Source organism: Abramis brama (genome assembly GCF_963993115.1).
Source record: "Abramis brama genome assembly, chromosome: 14".
In the NCBI taxonomy this organism is placed as follows: Eukaryota; Metazoa; Chordata; class Actinopteri; order Cypriniformes; family Leuciscidae; genus Abramis; species Abramis brama.
The window spans coordinates 7,283,507-7,304,364 of record NC_139976.1 but is presented as its reverse complement, the minus strand read 5'-3'; the positions used below and the strand labels follow the sequence as shown (position 1 = coordinate 7,304,364).

The 20,858-nt window shown below is 39.3% G+C and overlaps 3 protein-coding genes across 3 annotated transcripts in view; all 3 read left to right on the top strand.

Moving 5' to 3' along the window:
- The first annotated feature begins 362 nt into the window (after positions 1-362).
- LOC311095616 (uncharacterized protein) lies at positions 363-4,787 on the top strand. Its single transcript, XM_084134180.1, has 5 exons — positions 363-749; positions 922-1,308; positions 1,399-1,482; positions 2,935-3,330; positions 4,241-4,787. The coding sequence occupies exons 1-5, from the start codon at positions 425-427 to the stop codon at positions 4,714-4,716; spliced, it is 1,668 nt and encodes a 555-aa protein (XP_083990306.1). The 5' UTR covers positions 363-424; the 3' UTR covers positions 4,717-4,787.
- Positions 4,788-4,811: 24 nt separating this feature from the next.
- Positions 4,812-11,554, top strand: LOC311096294 (uncharacterized protein; the record flags this gene model as incomplete). Its single annotated transcript, XM_084135360.1, has 7 exons — positions 4,812-4,827; positions 4,953-5,342; positions 5,446-5,511; positions 8,195-8,590; positions 8,711-9,112; positions 10,546-10,587; positions 11,484-11,554. 7 exons carry the CDS (start codon positions 4,812-4,814, stop codon positions 11,552-11,554), a joined length of 1,383 nt encoding a protein of 460 aa, XP_083991486.1.
- A 108-nt stretch (positions 11,555-11,662) lies between these two features.
- Positions 11,663-20,858, top strand: part of LOC311096293 (IgGFc-binding protein-like) — a gene marked incomplete at its 5' end in the record, with an annotated part of 35,766 nt that continues 26,570 nt past the window's right edge. The window contains 17 exons of the mRNA XM_084135359.1: positions 11,663-11,671; positions 11,787-12,065; positions 12,249-12,344; positions 12,437-12,590; positions 12,731-12,984; positions 13,077-13,223; positions 13,311-13,890; positions 13,979-14,562; positions 14,677-15,241; positions 15,345-15,949; positions 16,081-16,636; positions 16,754-16,950; positions 17,112-17,247; positions 17,355-17,410; positions 17,760-17,790; positions 19,918-19,965; positions 20,081-20,202. Coding sequence (XP_083991485.1) covers positions 11,663-11,671; positions 11,787-12,065; positions 12,249-12,344; positions 12,437-12,590; positions 12,731-12,984; positions 13,077-13,223; positions 13,311-13,890; positions 13,979-14,562; positions 14,677-15,241; positions 15,345-15,949; positions 16,081-16,636; positions 16,754-16,950; positions 17,112-17,247; positions 17,355-17,410; positions 17,760-17,790; positions 19,918-19,965; positions 20,081-20,202 — 4,419 coding nt within the window. The remainder of the gene's footprint in view (positions 11,672-11,786; positions 12,066-12,248; positions 12,345-12,436; positions 12,591-12,730; positions 12,985-13,076; positions 13,224-13,310; positions 13,891-13,978; positions 14,563-14,676; positions 15,242-15,344; positions 15,950-16,080; positions 16,637-16,753; positions 16,951-17,111; positions 17,248-17,354; positions 17,411-17,759; positions 17,791-19,917; positions 19,966-20,080; positions 20,203-20,858) is intronic.

Sequence of the window (20,858 nt, the reverse complement as noted above, 5' to 3'; positions counted from 1 at the left end):
ATAAAATCTTTAGTCCTGCTTAAATTGTCATGAAACAAAATAGACCATATTCTTCAAGGCATTAAGTAGAATGTACTACAATGACTGCATTGGCAATTTAAATTATAAGGGGTAGTGATATGTTTATAGTGAATGATTAATTACTTAGTCTCATGTCCAGACTTTGAGCTGTGGGCATGAAAGTCCACAGGAAAGGCTATTTTGGCCAAGAGCCACCCACTCAAAAGTGGGGGCATTTGACTGACGAGTAGAACGAATAAGCGCAGATTCTGTTCTACTTTGCACAGTTTTCTTTTTCTGTTCTTGTTGAAATAAACTTTTCTTTCTTTTGTTCTCGTCACGTGCCATCTACACAGATTACGACCCCTGCTATAACTATAACATTCTTGACAATTACTGGAGAAGCACACTCAGTTACTGGTATATGTATGGATATATATCTGGAAATGATGACACTCTAGTTGAATGGGATGGCTGGTATCGTCTCTTTATTAATGGATCGAGTGCTCAGATGCCTGAGTGGTGTTTCAGTCTTATGTCATGTGGAGGTTATAGTTCTCTGTGGCTTGATGGCTCTCATCCTCAGCTGGAAGATGGAGTTGTTACTCGTGATGTCTACGGCTCTGTTAATGACCAGTGCAATTCCTACAAATCTGACCCAATCCAAGTCAAAGCCTGTCCTGGAAATTACTATGTCTACAAACTTATAAGGCCAAAGCCATCGATCCCAGTGCCTGTATATTGTGCAGGTACAGTTATTCTCCTTCATACCTTATACATGGTATACCATTAATTATGTTGTCACCTTTCATATGACAACTGCATTTACAGAACTGTAAACGATACATGGGTTAAATTGTTAAATCTTAAATGTGTTTAATCTACAATACACGTAATGCACTTTTAAAATTTTCTCTATAGTTTCTTTCACAACTCCAAATACTGATCCCTGCTACAACTACACCAGTCTGGATGAGCCTTGGCGAGCCACTGACAATTCTGTCTTTAGTAGTATGTGTGATTATAATGTCAACTGGAATGGCTGGTACAGGCTGTTCTACAATGGTCAGAGTGCCCAGATGCCAGAATCATGTGTTGGTTATGGCATGTGTGGCTCAGAGAACCCACTGTGGCTCAACAGCCCTCACCCACAGCTAGAAGATGGAGTGGTCACCCGGAAAGTCTGCAGTTCCACAGGGAACGACTGCTGTGGTTACAGGTCTCATCCCATACAAGTCAAAGCTTGTCCAGGAAATTATTATGTGTATGAGTTTGTCAGGCCACTGTACTGTGCATCTTACTGTGCAGGTAGATTTCCTAATATGCTGCAGTCATTTATATTTTAGGTTGTGTTTGGAAATGATTGAAATTTAATTATTATTTCTTACTTTATAACAGAAGTTATAATCACGCCATCTGCATCTACAACAACATCTGAAACAACAGTGACAATTACACCCACAGAATCCATTACAAGCCCAGGTAAAGTTTTGTACTGTTTCTAAAATGTTTTAGAATTATTTTATGTGCATCTTTTTCATTACATTTATTTCCATATATATATATATTATATATATATATATATATATATATATATATATATATATATATATATATATAAATATATATAAAACGGCCTTCACCCACAGGGAATCTGAATAAGATTCTATCTTCTTCTATAATGCCTGATGAGTTTGGAGAACACTTGACAGAGATCAGAGACCATTCCTCCATACAGAATCTCTCCAGATCCTTCAGATTCGCAGATCCATGTTGGTGCTTCTTCTCTTCAGTTCAGCCCACTCTTTTTCTATAGGGTTCAGGTCAGGGACTTGGTTTTGTGCTCAGTGACCCATTTTTGTTTTGATTTTGATGTTTGTTTTTGGATCACTGTCCTGTTGGAAGATCCAAACATGGCCCGTTATAAGATTTCTAGCTCAGACTGTCAGATTTTGATTTTTTATAGGTTGGTATTTGATCGAATCCATGATGCCATGTATCCGAACAAGATGTCCAGGACCTCTGGCAGAAAATTAGGCCCACAGCATTAAAGATACAGCAGAGTATTTCATTTTACACATGGGGTACTTATGAACAAAACCCATATGAAGTGTTTGCTGCCAAAAAGCTCCTTTTTTGTTTTTGTTTCATCTGTCCATAGAAGGTTTGAAAAGTATTAAACTGACACTACTGGAACTTCAAACGGGATGAGTTATATGGTCAGATGAAACAAAAAAAAATTGCTTAAGATGCAAACACTTAAGATGGATTTGGTGCACACAGGGATAAAAAATTACCCCATGTGTAAAATGAAATACTTTACTGTATCTTTAATGCTGTGGGCCTAATTTTCTGCCAGAGGTCCTGGACATCTTGTTCAGATACATGAATTCGATCGAATACCAATAGATAACAAATCAAAACCTGACAGCCTGTGCTAGAAATCTTATAACGGGCCATGTTTGGATCTTCCAACAGGACAGTGATCCGAAAACAAACATCAAAATCAAAACAAAAATGGGTCACTGAGCACAAAACCAAGCATCTGCAATGGCCATCCCAGTCCCTGACCTGAACCCTATAGAAAAAGAGTGGGCTGAACTGAAGAGAAGAAGCACCCACATGATTCTGCGGATCTGAAGGATCTGGAGAGATTCTGTATGGAGGAATGGTCTCTGATCTCTTGTCAGGTGTTCTCCAAACTCATCAGGCATTATAGGAGAAGACTCAGAGCTGTTATCTTGGAAGAGGAGGTTGCAAAAAGTATTTAATAAAAGGGGGCAAATAATTGTAATTTATATATATATATAAAATGAAATCTAGTTTTATTTATGCTCCACTTGTGGGTCAATTAAAACTACACAAATATTCAGTCATAAAGAAATGTTTAATAACTCAGTTTATTTAGCAACTCATTCATTTATATTGTTAAAGTTTCCACAACAGAGGTTATTCATTTCGACCCTTGCTACAACTACACTGTGCTGGATGATTCTTGGCGATCAACTAGCAATCAACATTCCTCCTCCATAATGTGTGACGCTTATGTCAACTGGGTCGGCTGGTATCGTCTCTTCATTGGTGGCCAGAGTGTTCAGATGCCAGACACATGTGTTGATCAGCTAAGCTGTGGCACTCATGCCCCACTGTGGATGAATGGTTCACATCCACAAGTCGAGGATGGAGTGGTCTCTCGAGGTGTGTGCGGTCACTGGATGAATGACTGCTGCTATTTCCAATCTAATCCCATTAAAGTAAAAGCCTGCCCAGGAAATTACTACGTCTATGAGTTTGTTAGACCAAATTTCTGCTATGGGACCTACTGTGCAGGTAAACTTTTCTGCATTCACTAATGTATGTGTTGACAGTGTATCTGTGTACAGTGTTTCTTTGTTAATTAACCAGTGTTCATCATGCCACAGAGCATCACAAATGACTGTAATGCATTGTGTGTCCTGTTTGACCTATTTTTGGTTGAATGTATAGGCAGATCTGTTTAATGCAACAGTGGTTGTCCGTCGGTAAAACTGATTTAAAAAAAAAAGTGAAATGTGCAAACCACCATCTACACATTCAAAGACCATTAAAACGTTATTAAGGAAATCTAACAACAAAAGGAAGCCTTAAACAGCAGTCTAACATTTTTTAAAACATTAATAAAGTGACATTTAGCTTTCAGATTTTTTTCCTATTTTCTGAAAATAAAAGATTCAGTTTCATCACTTTTATGAAACTGCTCAAAAGAATGATAGCTAGTGGTCGAAATGGGTACTGCAGTCCAAATTCAAAATATCGGAATATTGGGTGAACTGGCAGTGGGCGGGATCACACAGACCAAAACAAAAAACAGACATTCCAACACAGAACGCACATTTCAAAGTTAAACAACTGGCTGTAGAAGTGTTTTTCCGAGAAACGAGTATGTGAACTCAGCGTGATTTCTAAATATCTGCAAACATATTATGGCATTTTTATGCTTTAGTGAACAAGTACATTTAATGCCAATGTAATAAAATTTTTTGGTGCACATTCTTGTCCAAAGAACTTATTTTATTTATACATTAATCAAATAATCAGTATTCTTTGTAGCAATTTTTATTTACTAAATGCAAAAAACTTTGCAGTATAGAAAAGCAATTACAAGTAATAAGATTTAACAGCTTGTTTTGTGACTATTTGTAAAGTAAAAATCCCTCCCTTTGCTGTCTCTTTTTTTCTCTTGACACTCTTCTCTTAAAAGCCACAACTCCCAGCTCTGACCCATGCTCTGGTTACAATATTCTTGATGATAACTGGAGAGATTTGCACCAGAACAACTATTATTACTATGGCCATGATGACACTCTTGTTGGATGGAATGGCTGGTATCGACTGTATTTGAATGGAGAAACTGCTCAGATGTCTGAGTGGTGTGTGAGTACCACAGGATGTGGTGGTTATACTGGACTGTATATCAATGGTTCTCATCCCCGTCTTGAGGATGGGGTGGTGACCCGTGAAGTCTTGGGAACTTTTTCGTGGTGGTGGTGGTGGTGGAACTCCAATCAATGTGGCTACTATACATCCACCTCCATCCAAGTCAAAGCCTGTCCAGGAGATTATTACGTCTATAAACTCATCAAACCCGATGTGTCAATCCCTATGCCTACGTACTGTGCAGGTGCATTTTTAACTTGTGTGTTTTGTATAGATTACATTTATGTATATATGAAATGATTATATGGAAGATTAAAACTTTGGTACTGCTTAACTTTACTACCTGCACATATAAAAATGTATTGGAAGTTGAATGTTGAACCTTTTTATTGATCATGGATGTTTTAACCAGTTAGACTAAAGACATGCAGCCATGAGATAATACCATCATTCATTGTTTTAAATAATATTTTATAATGTATATATACGCTACTATATACTATGATTTCACTAACAGCCTTTTTTCTCTTTAACAGTTGCTTTCAACAACATCAGTGTTGATCCTTGTTACAACTATAAATCTCTGGATCGTCCCTGGAGAGCCACTAATGAAAGTGGATTGTGGATTTGTGATGATCACTTCTCTTGGAACGGCTGGTACCGACTTTTCTACAATGGAATGAACATCCGAATGGCAGAGAGTTGTGTTAACACAGGCAGCTGTAACACAGGTAACAGTCTGTGGCTCAATGGTCCTCACCCTCAGATAGAGGATGGAGTGGTGACCAGGGAGGTCTGTGGAAGCACAGGGAATGGCTGCTGCGATTTAAAATTAACACCCATCAGAGTCAAAGCTTGTCCGGAAGATTATTATGTCTATGAATTTGTAAAGCCACCTTCATACATTTGTTCAGGGTACTGTACAGGTACGTTTTTTCTGCATTGCTTTTTTAAATATTTATTCAAAACATATTATACTATTATACATTTATATTATTTCACTAATCTCTTAAAATTCCCTGTTTTCAGATCGTAGCACTATATCAAGTTCTTTTTCCTCTACAAGTCCAGCTACAATTATTGGATCCAGCATGAGTAGGTTTTTTTTAAGTCAAAAAGTATTTTGTCTTTTGTTTAAAGGTCACTAAACATTACATCTTTTTTGTCTTTAAGACATTAAGTGAAATGTACGGTGACCGGGAGGGGACATGTTCAGTTCATTTAGTTTTGTCGTGGCCACAACATTTTAACTTGTAGGAACGTGATAATATGTCCTGGCCACGAGATAATTTTGTCGAGGTAACATCATCCTGCGTCTCTCTGACTCCCTGAATTTAGTGATTCAGGTTGTAAGATTTTATTTATTTTTGGTTAGGCTGTCTGGTTTGAGGAGTTGAGAGAATTGGGAAGTGAGACGGTGAGTTTACGCACACACTCAGACGTGAGTATGGGACACTAGGTCCTTGGTTGCAGGCTGGTGTCTTACCGAAAGCCATCAGAGGCAGATGGTTGGTGATAACTCAACTCCATTGAGGAGTTGGAGGGACACTGGAAGCCATTAGTGGCAGAAGGTGTTGGAATACCTCCTCCCGATTGAAGGGTAGGAGGTCACTAGTAAGCTGGGAACTTGCTACTAGTGTGTCTCATGAACCAAAGCTGTTTTATTCTTTTTTTTTTTTGAAAGATTTATTTTTTGTCGTTTATTGGATAGGACAGTAGCTAGACAGGAAGTGAGGTGGGAGAGAAAGAGGGGGGCGGGATTGGGAAAGGTCCACGAGCCGGGACTCGAACTCGGGTCGCCCAAATCACAACGGTGCTACATGTCGGCGCACTTGCCCACGAGGCTATCGGCACTGACTTTTTTTTAAAAGTCTATTTGTAACTTTTGAAATAATTTATTAAAATAAATAATTTAACAATTTTTATTCTCTCCTGTTCTTGTTTTATAATAATTTAAATTCATTTTCTATGCAAAGCACTTGTATGAAATACGCTATATAAATAAACTTGCTCTGCCTTGCCTTGTAGCTTGAATATTCTTTTTACATATAGCCTAGTAGGCAAGGCAAGGCAAGTTTATTTATATAGCACATTTCATACACAATGGCAATTCAAAGTGCTTTACATAGAAGAAATAAAAATAATAAAAATAAATAAGAATAATTAAAACGGTTTAGAAAAATAAAATAAACTAAAATACAGTACAGTACAAACAGTCGGACGAACAGCGGCACAGTGCTCATTCATTAAATGCATAGCTAAACAGATGTGTTTTGAGTCTGGATTTGAAAGTGACTACTGTAGGAGCACGTCTGATCTCCTCTGGAAGCTGGTTCCAGCTGCGGCTGGCATAATAGCTAAAAGCAGATTTGCCATGCTTAGAGTGAACCCTTGGTATTTCTAGCTGATATGATCCTAATGATCTGAGTGATCTGTTGGGTTTATATTCAGTGAGCATACCTGCAATATATTAAGGTCCTAGGCCATTGAATGATTTATATACCAGTAATAATACTTTAAAATCAATCGTAAATTTAACTGGGAGCCAGTGTAAAGACCTGAGGACTGGTGTGATATGTTCATATTTTCTGGTTCTGCTCAGAATCCTGGCGGCAGCGTTCTGTATGAGCTGCAACTGTCTTATGGTCTTTTTGGGAAGGCCAGTGAGGAGTCCATTACAATAATCCACCCTGCTGGTGATGAAAGCATGAACAAGTTTCTCTAAATCTTGTCTGGAAACAAAGGCATAAAATAAAAACTTTACAAAAGTATTTAAAAAATATATACTTTAATTAACATAAAATAGGAACATTAATTAGGTAAAGGCATACATGAAATGAAGGGGAAAATAAAGCAAATAAATAACAATTAATAAAAAAATATAACCAATAATAATAATAATAGTAATAACAATATAAAAATATATATATAAAAGATCAGTGAATGGATTTAAAAGACTGGGATGGAATAGATTTTTTTTTTCTTTTAAACCTGTATTATTTTATGTTCTTACATACTCTTTTAACATTTATTGATAATAACAAACTGTTATTCAAATGCTGTCTATGGCAAGTCTATGACTGTCTATGACATAGGATCTTAAGGTCATGACATCACACCGCGTGGCCATCACATAAGGATGTCATTATCTGGACAAAATTATATTGTGGCCACAACATATTATCACTTTCCCATGAATTAATAGGTTGTGGCCACAACAACAAAACTAAGTGAACAGAACATGTCCTCTCCCAGTCACCTTAGACATTAATGCAAATGATAGTATTCCCTAAATCAAATGATAGGAGGAATTAATAATGAGCTTATCACGAACAGTATAAGGTAGTCTCAGACATAATTTTGACTGTGGTTTATGTTGCTTGACTGGCATGTTAAACGGCCGATCACAGCTTGCTTTTTCCAAATGGCTATTCAAATAATGGCAGCAGTCCCTGTCAATGCTCCTGCTTTCCTGCTTCCCCTCTCCTAATGCAGTGTCTGTACTAAACAGGACAAGCAAGAGTATTAGCTAAATGGCCAGTGTCACTAACTGACACATTAAATGTAGCTTAGATGAAACCTAATGTCAAATCAGGAAAGCCTAGTGACAATCTCAGATTTTACTGTTCCTTTCTTAAATACTGCATGATGCTTTTTAAGAATTTTAGCAACGCTCGTTACATAGTGTATCCATGGCTTGAACATCTCCCATTATTGTGAAGTGAAAGGATTAAGGTAAATTCTACACATTTCATTTTGTCCATTTCTGTCTCATCAGATGCTATCAATACAGATCATGACCCATGTCACTCCTACAACATTCTTGACAACAGCTGGAGAAGCACATTTAATTATTGGTTTCAATATGGATATGATGACACTCTAGTTGAATGGGATGGCTGGTATCGACTCTTCATTAATGGATTGAGTGCTCAGATGCCTGAGTGGTGTTTCAGTTATATGTCATGTGGAGGTTTTAGTTCTCTGTGGCTTGATGGCTCTCATCCTCAGCTGGAAGATGGAGTTGTTACTCGTGACGTCTACGGCTCTGTTAATGACCAGTGCAATTCCTACAGATCTGACCCAATCCAAGTTAAAGCTTGTCCTGGAAATTATTATATCTACAAAATGAAAAGGCCAAAGGCATTGATCCCAGCCCCTGCATATTGTGCAGGTACAGTTATTCTCCTATGTCTTTTACTTACTTACTTATTATGAGTTAAATTGTGGATTAAAGGATTTGTGTTTGTTTTTGAAGAAAATCTTAGCAACATTTTTACTGTTCGTTAAACAGTTGTTTTCACCACTCCGAGTGCTGACCCTTGCTACAACTATAACAGTCTGGATGAGCCCCGGAGAGCCACCATCAGCCCATACTACGATAAATATTATTACTATGGAATTTGTGATTATAATGCCAACTGGAATGGCTGGTACAGGCTGTTCTACAATGGTCAAAGTGCCCAGATGCCAGTGTCATGTGTTGGTTATGGCATGTGTGGCACTTATCACCCACTGTGGCTCAACGGCCCTCACCCACAGCTAGAAGATGGAGTGGTTACCCGGCAAGTCTGTGGTTCCACATGGAACGACTGCTGTGGTTACAGGTCTCATCCCATACAAGTCAAAGCTTGTCCAGGAAACTATTATGTCTATGAGTTTGTCAGGCCACTATTCTGCTCTGCTTATTGTACAGGTATGTTGGTGTTTAAAACATGTCTAATGTTAAATGTTAAATACGACACACACACACACGCACACACACACGTCAATAATTATCATAGTTATCAGTAAATGAAAGGGCATATATATATATATATATATACAGGTGCTGGTCATATAATTAGAATATCACCAAAAAGTTGATTTATTTCAGTAATTCCGTTAAAAAAGTGAAACTTGTATATTATATAGACTCATTACATGCAAAGTGAGATATCTCAAGCCTTTATTTGTTATAATTTTGATTGATTATGGCTTACAGCTTGTGAAAACCACAAAATCAAAATCTCAGAAAATTAGAATATTACATGAAATCACACAGTAATTACACAGTGATACCATGGTCATTGAACCATGTTTTGGTTATTTTGGCAGTGTGGGCAGGTGCAAATCCTGCTGGAAAATGAAGGAAGCATGAAGTGCTCTGAAAGTGTCCTGGTAGACGGCTGCGTTGACTCTGGATTTAATAAAGCACAGTGGACCAAAGTCCTCTTTTCTGATGAGAGCAAATTTTGCATCTCATTTGGAAACCAAGGTCCCAGAGTCTGGAATAAGAATGGAGAGGCACACAATCCAAGATGCTTGAAGTCCAGTGTGAAGTTTCCACAGTCTGTGTTGGTTTGGGGAGCCATGTCATCGGCTGGTGTTGGTCCACTGTGCTGTCCACTCAACGCAGCCGTCTACCAGGACATTTCCAGAGCACTTCATGCTTCCTTCAGCAGACAAGCTTTATGGAGATGCTGACTTCATTTTCCAGCAGGATTTGCACCTGCCCACACTGCCAAAATAACCAAAACCTGGTTCAATGACCATGGGATTACTGTGTAATTACTGTGTGATTTCATGTAATATTCTAATTTTCTGAGATTTTGATTTTGTGGTTTTCACAAGCTGTAAGCTATAATCATCAAAATTATAACAAATAAAGGCTTGAGATATCTCACTTTGCATGTAATGAGTCTATATAATATACAAGTTTCACTTTTTTAATGGAATTACTGAAATAAATCAACTTTTTGATGATATTCTAATTATATGACCAGCACCTGTGTGTATATATATATATATATATATATATATATATATTATGATAATTATTGACTTATTATTGATTATATATAATTATATATATATAATATACAATAATTATTGATTATATATAAGCCCTTTCATTTACTGATAATTATGATAATTTTTGACTACAATGTCAAAGCTGAAAAGTTACTTTCCAGTTTTCAGCCACATACATTTTTAATAAAAATCATTATTATTAGTAGCAGCAGCAGTAATAGTAGAAGTGCTAGTGGTAAATATCCTCATTCATTTTTTTTGTATGCTTTTAAATTATGATAGTCATTGCACCAATATAAATATTACAGTTTTCATTTTTGTTTTCTATCTTTACAGAAATTAGCACCACAAATACAACAAAATCAAATAATTCCTCAGGTATTTTATTACAATGGCTAAATTGTCTACTAATTATCTCAGTAATAAATGTGATCTGTTGTGTGAGCTTTATTGCCCCAAAATACAGTATACCACGTTTCTGACTTTACTACAGTTGCTGGACCATTTTATCCATTTGGACCTGAAGACACAGAGAATGATCATTCTGATGATGGAATTTCACCAGTGATCTTCCTTCAGCAACAGTTTATATTTTTTGGACAAGCATACAACCAAGTATATGTAAGCAAATCTGTTTTTATTTAACCATACCATTCACAGTGAGTTATAAATGATTTTGACTTTTGAATGATCAAAATAGTTCCATTTCAAGGGAATTCAACATTGTGTCATGGTGTTGACCCAATGGGAATGCCTACTTGTGCGCCGTAATTTGAAGCACGTGTGAAATCACGCCAATCCTATTGGTGACAAAGGTTACAGCGTCAAAAAGACTATAAAAGGGCACCTTACTCAAGGAATCCCAGCTTCTTTGTCTTCTGAAGCTGCGTGTCTGTTTCAGTGTAATTTTTTTTTGTCTAAATTGTACATCCCTTCCTTCCAGTGGGGTATGAACATAGGTAATCGTTTTTTACATTTTGAACGAACGCAAAAAATGATGAAAGCTTGTTTGAGTGTGCACAGCACGTTATAAAATAATGAGTTCTGATTGGTCAAACAATGTTATTTATAGTTTGTTAATTTTAAATTGAATTCACATGATAAGTTTTACATTATACTCAACACTGTTAATCTAATGGGGATAGTAAGGGGGGATGCTTTTTGAAAATGTTTTCAACAAGAGAGATACTATTTGCCTGCGTCTTCAGACAATTAGAATCTGGGGGTTATATATGACGTAGGTGCCCTTTTATGGTACTTTTGCCCTTTTATAGACCCTTGTTGTTGGTCTCTGCGATGGGATTTGCGTGATTTCACACATGCTTCAGACACCAGCACACGCTGAAGCCGTTCCCAGAGCATCAATGCCATGATGTAGCATTTCTTCCGCTTCCTCATCATTACAGCTAACTTTAAAACTCTCATTTTAATCTATTTCTAACTCTTACTTAACATGTATGAGGTAAACATTAATAAAAGAAAAATGATAGTTTGTTGTAAATGAAGGCTCTGTTTCTGCTTGTCTGGATTAGCATGGTAAAAGTATTGTGTCCATGACAACATTATCCTAATTTCAGATCAGCAACAATGGATTCTTGACATTTGATTGGCCGTGGTATAGCTACATTCCATACCAATTCCCAGGTTATAGTGGAAGAGATATCATCGCGCCATTCTGGACAGATATTGACAATCGTGGCAATGGTGTCATTTCATATCGTCAGTACACCTCTGGCAGTGTCCTTACAGAGGCCACACAAGACATTAACCAATACTTCCCTGACCTGAGCTTTTCTGCTACGTGGGTCTTTGTTGCAACATGGGACAGAGTTGCATATTACCCATATTCTGGAACCGTAAGTAACCCAATCTGGTTTTGTAAAATCTTCTTGTTCTTATTCATATTTGAGAAATCAAAATGAGTGTAATCCACAAATATAGAGTTGCTATAATCTGCATTGTATGATTACTGTTTTTGTTACATTTAGAAAACGTATGTTGGCCAAAATATGATTTTTTTTTCATTTGGTCATTTTCAGGAAACATCTTTCCAAGTGGTTTTGATTTCGGATGGTCATTTATCATTTGTTTTGATGAATTATGGAACAATTGCGCCAACTCAACGATATGTACAGGTGTGCAAAACATAATAAGTTTAAAATATTCCAGTTGACTAACTTAAAAAGATATTTGTTTGATAATGTTTTCTTTTGATTGCTTATTATAGGCTGGTTATGACACCATCAGCTCTAGATACCACTTCTCAATTACTGGATCGCTACAGAGTAACATCACAAGCTTAACATACAGCAGTAATGTCAATGTGTCAGGCAGATGGGCATTCAGAACAGATAATGGATTACAGGGTTGTCAATTTAATGGTAATGTTACAATTTCTCTTTAGTTTAATTACTTTCTATTTGCAGTGACCACTGGAGTGGCCAATTTCCATTTCAGTGTAGCTTATTGGTAAAAAAAACCATCTTGTGTGAAAAATAAGTATTGTGTGAAACTATTGTAGATATTCCAGTGCAACTTGGGGACTCTTTCTGGAGTGATGCCACCTGTCAGCAGAGATGTACCTGTACAGGAAGTGGCCTCCAGTGTAGCCAGGAGCCCTGCAGTTATTCCCAAGCCTGTCGTCCAGCTTCCTTCCAATACTCTTGCCAGAACATTCAACGGCAAACCTGTACCATCTCCGGTGACCCTCACTACTATACCTTTGATAATCAGGTTTTTCACTTTCAAGGGACCTGCACTTATGTTCTATCTGAGGTTAGTCTTTTTTTTGTATCTCTATACATTATATGGCTTTCTGTCTATTGTATAATAGGTATGAATCAATCTGTAAACCTTGAATATTTTAGGCTTGTGGCGACGGTTTGCCGTACTATCGCATTGAGGGCAAAAATGAGCATCGGGGCAGCACACATGTGTCATGGACACGGATGGTCAGAGTGTTTGTCTATGATGAAGTAATTGAACTGGTCAAAGATCACTATTATGAAGCGAGGGTTAGTATGACTATATTGCTTGAATTTTCACTTGAATGTGACCTTCTATCCATATTGCTAATATCCTCTATTTCCAAAATTGTCTAGGTTAATGGAAGCTTTGCAGCAACACCCTTTGCCCTCCACAATGGCTCCATCCAGGTCTATCAGTCAGGTTTTTCTTTGGCCATCAGCACAGACTTTGGTCTAGTTGTTTCATATGATGCATACAGCTACGTCCGCATATCTGTACCTTATGACTACTTTAATGCCACCTGCGGCCTGTGTGGGAACTTTAACCTGCGCCCTGAAGATGACTTCCATTCACCCAGTGGGGAGATCTTGAGCTCAGATTTGGACTTTGCCAACAGTTGGAAAGTGCAAAGTGACATAGATCCTGAATGTCATAATGTCAGGTGCACAGGTCTGGCTTGTGCTGTTTGTACTACTGACGAAATGAGTGTTTACAGTGACACCAACCACTGTGGAATCTTAGGTGATGTTGTCGGCCCATTCGCCTCTTGCCACTCTGTGCATGTGCCACAGACCTATATAGAAAACTGTGTCTATGACGTTTGCTTGGGAGGAGGGTACCAGCCCATTCTGTGCCAGGCTCTCAATGTGTATGCTACTCAGTGTCAACAGCAGGGTGTACACCTTGGGCAGTGGAGACAGCAGGGCTTTTGTGGTAGGCATCTTGTTGAGATGAATGATTTGTCTAAATAAAAGATTACAGGAACTGATTTGTATTCTTTATTCTCTTCCGCCATTTCCAGAGATTCAATGCCCTCAACACAGTCATTTTGAGCCTCAAGGAACAGGCTGCCCTGCAACGTGCAGTAATCCATCTGCCCCAATGAACTGTCCCTTGCCCAATCAGGAGAGCTGCATATGTGATCCTGGATACATCCTCAGTGCTGGAGAGTGTGTGCCTGAAGCAAACTGTGGCTGCACCTTCGAGGGCTTCTATTACACTGAAGGACAGTCAGTGGTGTTGGACGGTGACTGTGGGAGACGGTGTGTATGCAGCGGCATGTCAATGATCTGTCATCAGCACCATTGTGGTCCAGAAGAGGTTTGTGGAGTCCATGATGGGGTGAGAGGCTGCAGACCCATTGGTTATGCTACCTGTTCAGTTGAAAACCTAGGGTCATATCATACCTTCGATGGACAAAGTTTCAGATACCACGGAGCTTGTGGATTGACCCTTGTTAGAGTGATGGGGCCATCCCCCCTACCGCACTTTGTGTTGACAGTGGAGAAAGTACCCAGAGGTCTTCATGACTTTGCCAGGTTCCTGAAGTTTGAGGCAGAAGGAATACAGGTCGCCATTGAAATGGGAGAGGGCAGCAATGTAAAGGTTAGGCAAAAATATCAAGTCACTAAGTTTTTTTTTAGTAAAAGAGCATAATTGCATTATTTTACAAATTCATATGCTAAACGGAAACGTTTATCTATTTATCATTCTCTCCAGGTGGATGGACAGATGGTTGGTCTGCCTGTCACTGTTAGCTCTGGTCAAATCCGCATCTATCACAGTAGTGTGAGGGGTTTTGTTTTGGAAACAAACTTTGGGGTGACCGTGAGAGCTGACTGGCCACACATTGTCCGAGTCACAGCACCGAGCACATACAACGGTACACTTGGGGGTCTGTGTGGGAACTTGAACGGAGACATTTCTGATGAGTTTTACACTCCAGATGCTGTTCTTTTGAATGACACTCAGCTGTTTGCGGACAGCTGGCGTGATGGATCCCTTTCAGCCCACTGTGAGGACCCACCTGACATCTGGGAACCAGGACATTATCAGAACAGCAGCCATTTCAATGAACAATGTGGTATCATGGCTATGGATGATGGACCATTTGCTGAGTGCAGCAGAACACTAGATCCTCAGCAACGGATAGCAGATTGCGTTAAGTTTCTGGAGCAGACACAAGGTGCCAGAGAGGCCTTATGTGAGGCTCTGCGAGGTTACACGCTGCTTTGCCAACAGAATGGCATTGCAGTTGAAGAGTGGAGAAGTTTCACCCACTGCGGTAAGCATCTAGTGTTGCACCTGCTTACCTAAAACTTAAATTCATGAAGCACCAATGTGCATAACATTTCTGTCATTGTTTTTCTGTCATTGTTTTCAACCAGAATCCACCTGTCCGGCAAATACCCATTATGAAGTTTGCGGCACGTCCTGTCCTGCATCCTGCCCCAGCCTCTCGTTTCCATTTCAATGCACCTTGCAGTGCCAGGAGGGATGCCAATGTAATGATGGAAATGTGTTAAATGGAGATCGCTGTGTGCCCCCCACAGGTTGTGGTTGCCACTACTCTGGGCGTTATCGGCAGGCTGGAGAGAGGTTCTGGCATGGTGAAGAGTGCCAGTTTTTGTGTGTTTGTGATGGAATCACTGGACATGTCCATTGCACGCCATCTTCTTGCAGCGAAGAAGAGGTCTGCCATGTGTTGGGTGGCGAGTACGGCTGCCATCCTCGTCCACATGCTCGTTGCTCTGCTTCGGGTGACCCCCACTACATGTCATTTGATGGATCCTTCTTTGACTTCCAGGGCACATGCCGCTATGTGCTAGCCACAGTCTGTAATGACTCTATTGGGCTTCCGCATTTCCAGGTGGATGCAAGGAACGAGGCGTGGCATGGACTCCTGGTGGCGATTACTGTTGAAGTTTTTGTCAATGTCTCTGGGCATCTTGTGCACATGTCACGGGACATGAATGGTCATTCTACCATTGAGGTAATCAAGCATTGCTCTTTGTAATTTCCCTTGATAGACAAAAACAGTGATTAATGACAGGCTTGTGTATGAGGCCATGATCTACGGCAGACATTCTTAGAACACTTTGCTGATATTTTCCTTTCAATCAGGTTGATGGAGAGACCAGAAACCTCCCCATCCTGCTTGATTCTGGTCAGATGTCTGTCTACTCCAGTGGACAGTATGTATTTGTATCAACCGACTTTGGTTTCAGCGTGAGTTATGGTGGATCCTGGGCAGTGAACATCATTGTACCAGTAGAGTACAGTGGGGTTACATGTGGCCTCTGTGGCAACTTCAATGGCCAGAGGAACGATGACTTCATGATGCCTTCAGGTGCTCTCGATCGTTCGGCAGACCAGTTTGGGGCAAGTTGGAAGGTTGAGGACGAGCTTCCATGCAATGATGGGTGTGGAAACAATTGTCCTTTGTGTCAGGATCAGACAACTTCCCGTTCCCTGTGTGACATCATCAGGTCCAGTGAGGGTCCATTTAGCTTCTGTCATGTTTATGTGGATCCTGAAGCCTACTTTAATGACTGTGTTTTCGATGTGTGCCTTTCTGGAAACCGTAATGATGTCCTATGCCGCTCGATCCAAACCTATGCGAGTGCCTGTCAATCTAACAACGCCGTTATCTACCCCTGGAGAGAAAGCACATCCTGTGGTGAGTGAGATAATTTTAGGTTATTTCCATTAGTGTGTGTCATTAGCTTGTATTGTGAACAAATGGTATACATGAGACGTGTTTGAAGCCTATACATTTTGTTTGTTACGTTTCCAGTCATGACCTGCTCAGAGAACAGCCACTATGAGTTGTGTGGCACAGACTGTGGTCACACTTGCGCCAGTAGCATTGATTCTAGTTGTGAGCACACATGCTCAGAGGGATGCTTCTGTGATGATGGATTGGTGAGGAGTGGAGGACACTGTGTACCAGTGGAGCAATGTGGCTGCCTTTATGACGGATTCTACTTTAATGTGAGAATTTAAAAACTCTTTTAACAAAGCTTTATTAGATCTCACCGGATATTGAAAAGCAGAGCCTTGTATGTAGTGTTACTGCAAAAACAACTCTTCAAACATACATATCCTCCCTTCTTGAAATGTAAAGTTCATCGTTTTGTGGTATGTTTTCATAGGTTGGCGAACAGTTCTGGGATCTAGAATGTTCTCATCTCTGTGAGTGTTTTGCTCCAAATGATATGCGCTGCTCTGCTTCATCTTGCCGACCGACTATGGAGTGTACGGTCAGAGATGGACGTCGGGGCTGCTATGGTCAGTGCACATCTGTGATATCACTCATATTAAGTTGTGTTAATTACATCAGCATTTGCCATTGGGTAGTTAATCACAATCTTTTTCATGGAAACTCCTCTTTACAGAAGAGAGCACCACATATATGACCACCACCAGATCAAGTCTTCCCTCAGGTATGTTTGTAAAAATTTAGGAAGAAAAAAAAAAACCCCATAAATTTAAAGATGTCATGTAATATGTGATATCAGTGATTATATTTGAGTTTTTTTTACTCATAAATTCTGACAGGTCTATTTGATCCATTTGGTGCTTGATTTGTTATTTATTATAAAACAATCTGTATAATTCTTTCAAGACAGGTATACTATTGTAGCGAAGCGCTAGTGAGGGGGCAACTCTATTATATGTGGAGTTGGGCAGAGCAACAAATTATACACACCCTCAATTTTAGATTATTATTTCTGACTACGCCACCTGGGGAATTTCACCCCAAGAATTTAACACAACCTCTAAACTACTGGCACACACAGGTTCTAATCACTGTTGGAATCAGAGACATAGGTAATGGAAAAGATTTGATTAATTATTAAAAGACATAATGGTTATAAAAGGCGTTGACCAGCAATCACTCATCTACTTGCTTAATTCTATCGTTGGCAGCAGAGGAAACTGGGCTTACTCACAGGGGCAGTCTCAAGATATTTGAAAATTACTCTATTCACAGTGCACACACGCACACTAACACACACTCAACGACTCGTGTCAGAAAAGACCACGACACACAGTGAAGACGCCACCACCTAAATGGTCACTCGTCTGCCCCCGGGTGCCCAGGCCCTGCCAATAAACAAAAGAAAAAAAAGACATTATCAAGCAGTGATATGCAAAAACAAAATAATATAACTATGATAATAACTTAATAGAATTCCCGGAAGGAACCCACTACTTGGTCCCGACCCGGTCGTCACAAATCAAGACAAGAAAAACAACAAGACAAAACAGAAACTCAAAAAAACCCCACTATAAACAAATGATTACAAATTCAACCGTATAGTTCGACCATCATAATGGTTCACTGAAAGCAATACCTAAATTCGCTAATACAATAATTAAATCAAAATAAACATACAAGTTCAAAAATAAATCAGTTAAAGAAATAAAAGAAGGCAATCAAAAGAAACTCAAAGCATAGCACTGAGAACAGAATTCACTGGAAACAGTGCACTGGAACAGTTCACTCGAGGCAGAACACTCGAAACGGTTCACTCGAGGCAGAACACTCGAAACGGTTCACTTGAGACGGTTCCCTCGAGACGGTTCACTTGAGACGGTTCCCTCGAAACAGAACACTCGAGATGGTTCACTTGAGACGGTTCACTTGAGACAGAACAGCAGCCGATGAGGCACAGAGCAAATACCACTTTACGATGAAGCACAGGGCAGATAATTCTCACGCAGAACGCCGCTATTGTCCTTATCGCGTGCTAAAAAACAAAACAAAAGGTGTTACACTGCGATTCCTTCTCCCTTAGCTTCACACTCGAGCAGTATACTCACAACAAAACATGCTGTCCCGGGATTACTATCCCCAAACTATGCGGTGGATGGAGCCAAATGTCTCCGACAAAGCTCGTTGGCAGAAAGCACAGGTAGATCTTACACTACGTTAAGCATACAGATTAGTCAGATTACCCGCTCAGCCAAAGCAACCCATAGAAACTTCATTTACAAAACACCGTCGCATACAAATGCTTCCCTTACCTGTCTCAAATGTCCACATCGAACTCTCCAGAAAGCACACAGACCGGCAAACAGCACCGACAGTGGATAAGCAGCTTCAGCGAACTTTTACGAGCAACAACACATTTGACACTGCACTCCAGCAAAAAGCAGCAGGGCGCGTGGGTGACGTCACGGCCCCGGATAGTGACGCACACTAAGGAACCGGTAACCCATGCTCTTATACGCACCGGATGCCAGGCCATTGGCCAAACCATGACAAGTAGGAGGGGTCAACCCTTCCTGCTATACTATGAGCTTTTGAGTTTTTTCTTTTTAAACAGTGGTAGAGTATGTGGTACTTATAAAGCCATTAGTTGCTGTAATGTCAACTTCTATTTAGTGTTAATTCCGGATAAAGAACTACACTACCCATAATCCTTAAAAGAAAACTCTACAAATCAAAAGATCAAAGCAAACGAATCAGGGTGAAAGAGATGTGCAGTGATTGCTCACCCCATGCAGCTTTGTGAAATCGAGTGCTTCCATTTTCCAACTTTTTATATATTTGTGTGTAGATTATTAGTTTTCAATCTATTTAAAATTCATAGTTTTTATACTTATAACCACTGACGTTTCTTAAATAGTTATATAATTGTCATTTGCAATGCCTTCTGGGACTGTAGTAAATTTCATCATGAAAGATGTATAGTGCACATTCTTGTACTCTTGTCTTTCCCAGATTTTCACATACCCTTTTTCAGTCAAAGTTTGTAATGTTGTGATTTGTCTCAGAGAAGTTTGACTTTGTTCAGGAGTCTTTATTGAAGAACTCTTTCCAAACCTTATGGAGAAATTAAATAGAAAAAATAATTTGGGGAGTAAGGGTGCAAGGGACGATCATTGTTGTGTTCTATAGAGATGTCAGAGTTGGCATGTAATGTGGAAAACATCTTTTTTTCTCTACAGAACAGAGCACCACATACCCAACCACCACCAGATCAAGCATTCCCCCAGGTATTTTTGAAAGAATTTGAAGAAGAAAAAAAAAAGACAGTAAATGCAAAGGTGAAGTAATTTGATGTGATATCTTTTTTCTTTTTCTTTTTTTTCCCCCCATAAATTCCCAAAGCTGTGTTTTATCCATTTGGAGCTGGTGACACAGAGAATGATCGCGCTGATGATGGGAGTTCATCTGTGATCTACCTTCTGCAACAGTTCATATATTTTGGACAAACATATAGCCGAATATATGTAAGTCCGTGTAAGATGCCAGCTTTTTTCATTTGACTCAATATGGAGGTCACGTGTGAGGAAAATACCATTCATTGCATTCCTTCTTTCTGTTACTAATGACTTCTGAATGCTCAATTTGATTTATTTATTTAATTTAATTTATTATCATTTTTACATGTAAAAACATAATAATTATATATTTAATTATTTCTTTTTTTTTTCTTTTCTTTTTTTATTACATTTTTACTATTTAATTATTATTTCTAATCTTAGTCTATTTGCTACTCTTTATTGACCTGCCAGCAGCCTTATCACCCTGTAGCCCTAGACTGTTGCCCACTGAAGCTAAGCAGGGTTGAGGCTGGTTAGTACCTGGATTTGAGACCTCCTGAGAAAACCAGGTTGCTGCTGGAAGAGGTGTTAGTGAGGCCAGTAGGGGGTGCTCACCCTGTGGTCTGTGTGGGTCCTAATGCCCCAGTATAGTGACACTATACTGTCAAAAAAAGCACCGTCCTTCGGATGAGACGTTAAACCGAGGTCCTGACTCTCTGTGGTCATTAAAAATCCCAGATGTCCTTCGAAAAAGAGTAGGGGTGTAACCCCAGCATCCTGGCCAAATTTGCCCATTGGCCTCTATCCATCATGGCCCCCTAATCATCCCCATATATACTGAT